At 51.4% G+C, this 3,974-nt stretch overlaps 1 protein-coding gene across 1 annotated transcript; it reads left to right on the top strand.

Moving 5' to 3' along the window:
- Nucleotides 1-2,033: 2,033 nt before the first annotated feature.
- Nucleotides 2,034-3,235, top strand: ARL14 (ADP ribosylation factor like GTPase 14). The gene has a single exon (XM_065747964.1). It carries the CDS (start codon nt 2,387-2,389, stop codon nt 2,969-2,971), a length of 585 nt encoding a protein of 194 aa, XP_065604036.1. The 5' UTR covers nt 2,034-2,386; the 3' UTR covers nt 2,972-3,235.
- Nucleotides 3,236-3,974: the final 739 nt, after the last annotated feature.

Below are 3,974 nucleotides of genomic sequence, written 5' to 3' on the forward strand. Positions count from 1 at the left end.
CATCGAAACACCAACGCTGAGCTGCCTTCACCCTTTTTTGGAAATACAGCAGCTAGCACAGAGGCAGAGCGTGCAGATGCAGAAGCGAGAGAACAGGATGTGTGATCAGAAATGAGTGGCTGCAGACTGCTGGTAGAAGAGGGCAAAGGAGCAGAAAGCCTGCGCTGGGTGTGTGCCAGCAGCACCGTCAGCTCAACACACAATGGCCAATGATGCACAAAGCGTTTCTGTGCATGTAGGATCACGTTCCCTACGTGATATGCTAACCTGGCCACAAGTTAGCACAGGTTCACCAAGATAAGGGTTTTGTAATGGTCACGGGGTAGGCACTGCGCTCCCTGAAATGTCAGACGGCTGTTTCCACAGTGCCAAGAACCACTGACACAGGCAGGCAGCTTTCAGCAGCAGAACTCTGCCTTCAAACCCACGCAGGAACCAGAAGAAGGGCAAATTAAAGGGGAATCCACAGCGGCTGGCAGAAAGCTGCCCTCCTGCTCTTACATCAGACTCTCAAATGAAAGCCGAGGGGCTCGAGAGCTCGAGGTCAGGGCAACACCTGTTCCCAAAGTCACAGCTCGCTGCAAAGACCCCACCAAGCTGCAGTTACCTCCATGTGCTGTCCCCGGGCTTACCAGCAACAGCACCTGGAGGGGTTTTATTATCTTTTCCCGCAGGACACCCGGCTGCGTACAACACTGCTGCTTCCAGGCCCATCCCGGAGCAGCTTTTCCCAGCTCCTCTCGCTGCCCTTTCTTTACCACCGCGGCAAACCTTTTGCGACCACCGACACCCAGCATCCGCCACACCTGGAGAGGAAACGTGCCGAAATCGCGAGAAAAGTCAAACCGCTCACACTACGCAGAGCACAAAGCCGTCAGCCCGCGCGCCCGCGGAACTCCCCGCGCTGCAGCGCCGCGGGCACAGCTCCCGGCCCCGCCCGGCCCAGCGCACGGAGCGCGCTCCCCTCGGCCGCTCCCCGTCCCCTCAGCGCCCCGCGGCCGCCTCCCGCCCGCCGTTACCGCGCCGCCGCTCCTCCGCCCGTCCCGCTCGCTGCGCGCGGCCCCGAGCACACGCGTGGGGCGCAGCGGGGCGGAGCGGAGCGGCCCGCCTCCCCCGGGGAGCGCGCCCCACGCCCGCGTCGCGAGCGGCACCGCGGCGCTGCGGGTCCCGGAGGAGGAAAGAGCATCTTTTTAGGCGCTTTCTGAAGCAAAAGCGAGCACGCTGACCCTTAGGAGGTCATCCAGATATAAGACAAAGGAGTACGGGCGCACTCAGCACGCACCGGGCTGCCCCGACACAGATCCACCCGCTGCCAAAAAAAAAACGGAGACTCAACACGGCTCAGACAACGCGAGACTGAATTTTCAGCTTCCTCTCTTTTTTGATCTATAGCTTGGAACACTTGTTCAGAAAAAATCACCTTCTGATTCAGACTCAGGTATTTCCCCCTTCCTCGTTCCTTTCTTAAAGGAAATCAGCATGGTATCAGCGAGCAGCAAGGCACGAGCTAATGAATTTCAGGTAGCTGAACTCCACTGGCGACCAGATCGTGAGATCTGTGCTGAGTCTGCACCACACAGCGTGCAGTTGGACTCGTTCACACAAACATAACTCACCCAGTTTGTAATCAAACGGAGCGCTTCATGCAGGAAGAATAACCTACTGAGTCAAAGGTGCCAGCTCCAGAGCGCAGCACGTTTTTGAATGCTGTGCTAATATCACTTGATTGAGTCCATGTGTACCTGCCTACACAGGCTTCCATCACAAACCACTCGAGATTAATATAGTGCTGGGAGATGAGATACACTGCTGAATCGGGAGCCCGTCACCTCATGGACTGATAAGCGTGGACAAACCTATAGGGTTTTCCTTCCTTGCTGGCTGTGTTGTAAGGTTTCTTCTCCAAAAGAGACACGGTAATACAGTGATGGCTCTGTGGCACTGAAACAGTGGCAGACAGGTGGTGGATCTGTGGGCTGTGGGGTTGGGGTGTATAACCAGACCACTGCACTTCAACGTAAGAAGAGTTCCCGTGTTTGAGAGGATGGTCAAGTGAGTATGGTTTGAACATGTACAGACACTGTAACCTTTGGGCTCTGTGACCCATTGGTACGTTACTCACTGCCGTTCCACCCACGGGCTTGGCACTGAACATTACACCTTCATAAATACTGTTTGCATATTATCAACTCGATAAAAGGCAGAATGTATTTGTACAGAGCTTTTACTGACTTTTCATAGCACGAAGCAGCTGCTTCCACTTCCTTTTCCTTATTCTTTGTGCTCCATCTGACGGAGGAAGAAAGAAGACTTACTGATAAAAACTGGCCTCACAGAAGACAGCAAATTCCTCCTTGGAAAGTTTAATACAGAAACCACGGCACAGATGGGCCTGCAGAGCACCAAGCACTCCAAAGTAAAACAAGCTAATATCCTGATGTTAGGACTCGATTCTGCAGGGAAATCTACACTGTTGTACAAGTTCAAGTCTGATGAAGCTTTTCTAACAATTCCAACAATTGGCTTTAATGTCGATATGATCGAAACTGGGAAAGGTTTTACGCTGATTTTTTGGGATGTTGGAGGACAACAGAAAATGAGACAGAGTTGGTGCAATTTCCTGGAAGATGCAGAAGGACTCCTGTATGTTGTGGACAGCTCTGATAAGCAGCGTCTAGAGGAATCAAAGAGAGAATTTGAACTGCTTCTAAAGAATGAATCCATAAAAAACGTGCCAGTCGTCGTGCTAGCAAACAAGCAGGATTTGCCCGGAGCTTTAAATGCAGAGGAAATAACCAGGAGGTTCCACGTGAAGAAGCACTGCTGTGACAGGAACTGGTACGTACAGCCCTGCTGTGCTACCACGGGAGAAGGTCTGTCAGAAGCCCTCCAAAGGCTGACTGCGTTTGCCAAGCACTACAGCAGATGCAAGGAGATCTCCGTGAGCTTGAAGGAAAATGGAAAACGTTGAGAATGTCAATCGTCAGATTTTGGTGAATGTGACGCGGGACGTTTTGGCGGACAGATTAAAATCTTTGACTCCGGAGAACTCTTCGAAGTAAATAAATATTTATAAAGTGCTTTGACAGTGTTAAATGATACTCGTGTACCTCCAGATGCTTCAGATACACCGCTGCGCATCATCGGAGGCGCCGTACTCGGGGTAACTCAGCTCGGAAGTGTTGAGTGGTAGAAAAGGCAGAGTCGACCACTTGGATTTTTGCAAAGAAAATAGGTGAGCAGTGCTTAATCCATTCCCCGTGGTTAGCGGTCTCCATGCACCCCTCCGTCCCTCTGCTGTCCGTGTCTGCCTTAGCAGGGAGCAGTGCAGGCTGTGTGTGGGGATGCCGGTGGGCAGGCAGGGGAAGGAGGACGTGCTGCTGGTCAGCTTCTAGAAATCGGGATGGATCCCGTCCTGCCTCTACCAAAGGCAGCTTAGATTTTCTTACTGAGAAAACTAGTTCTGATTAAATTGGACATCAGAAGTGCAACTAAGTGCTAATCCTATTACTGCAGTTTGGGAGGGGGGAAAGAATTGAATGAAATTGTTGTGGAGATTTCCTGATTCATGAAGAAGTGAATTAGTATTCTGAATGCCATTAAAGCAACGATGGATTGTTAACTAGAAGACTAATTGAACTGCATCAACCGTGAAAACAGTTTAAATGCTAAGATGGAAAAGTTAATAGAGCCTGTTCTTTCACAAGGAAGAGAAAAGAGACCATCCATGTGTCGGTTATGCAGTCCCAGAACATCTGACCCATCTATTTTTGCCTTCATGAGTGATGTGTGCACAGACAGGATGCTCAAGGGCTTGCTTACACACTTGGATTTCTTTTCCCCTGCATTGATCATAATCCCTGAGCATGGGCAAGTCATTCAGTCACTCTGTGCCTCAGCAGCCCCTGGGCCAAATGAGCTCTGAAAGCTGTGGCAAAGGTCAGCACGAGTGCCTCGTCTGCCATAAGCCTGCA

The sequence above is a fragment of the Cyrtonyx montezumae genome, unplaced genomic scaffold (genome assembly GCF_038088225.1).
Source record: "Cyrtonyx montezumae isolate F1298 unplaced genomic scaffold, pur_monq_1.0 scaffold_5, whole genome shotgun sequence".
Lineage (NCBI taxonomy): Eukaryota > Metazoa > Chordata > Aves > Galliformes > Odontophoridae > Cyrtonyx > Cyrtonyx montezumae.

Coding starts and splice junctions, on each gene's coding strand:
- ARL14 (XM_065747964.1), top strand. CDS start 2,387: ATGGGCCTGCAGAGCACCAAGCACTCCAAAGTAAAACAAGCTAATATC.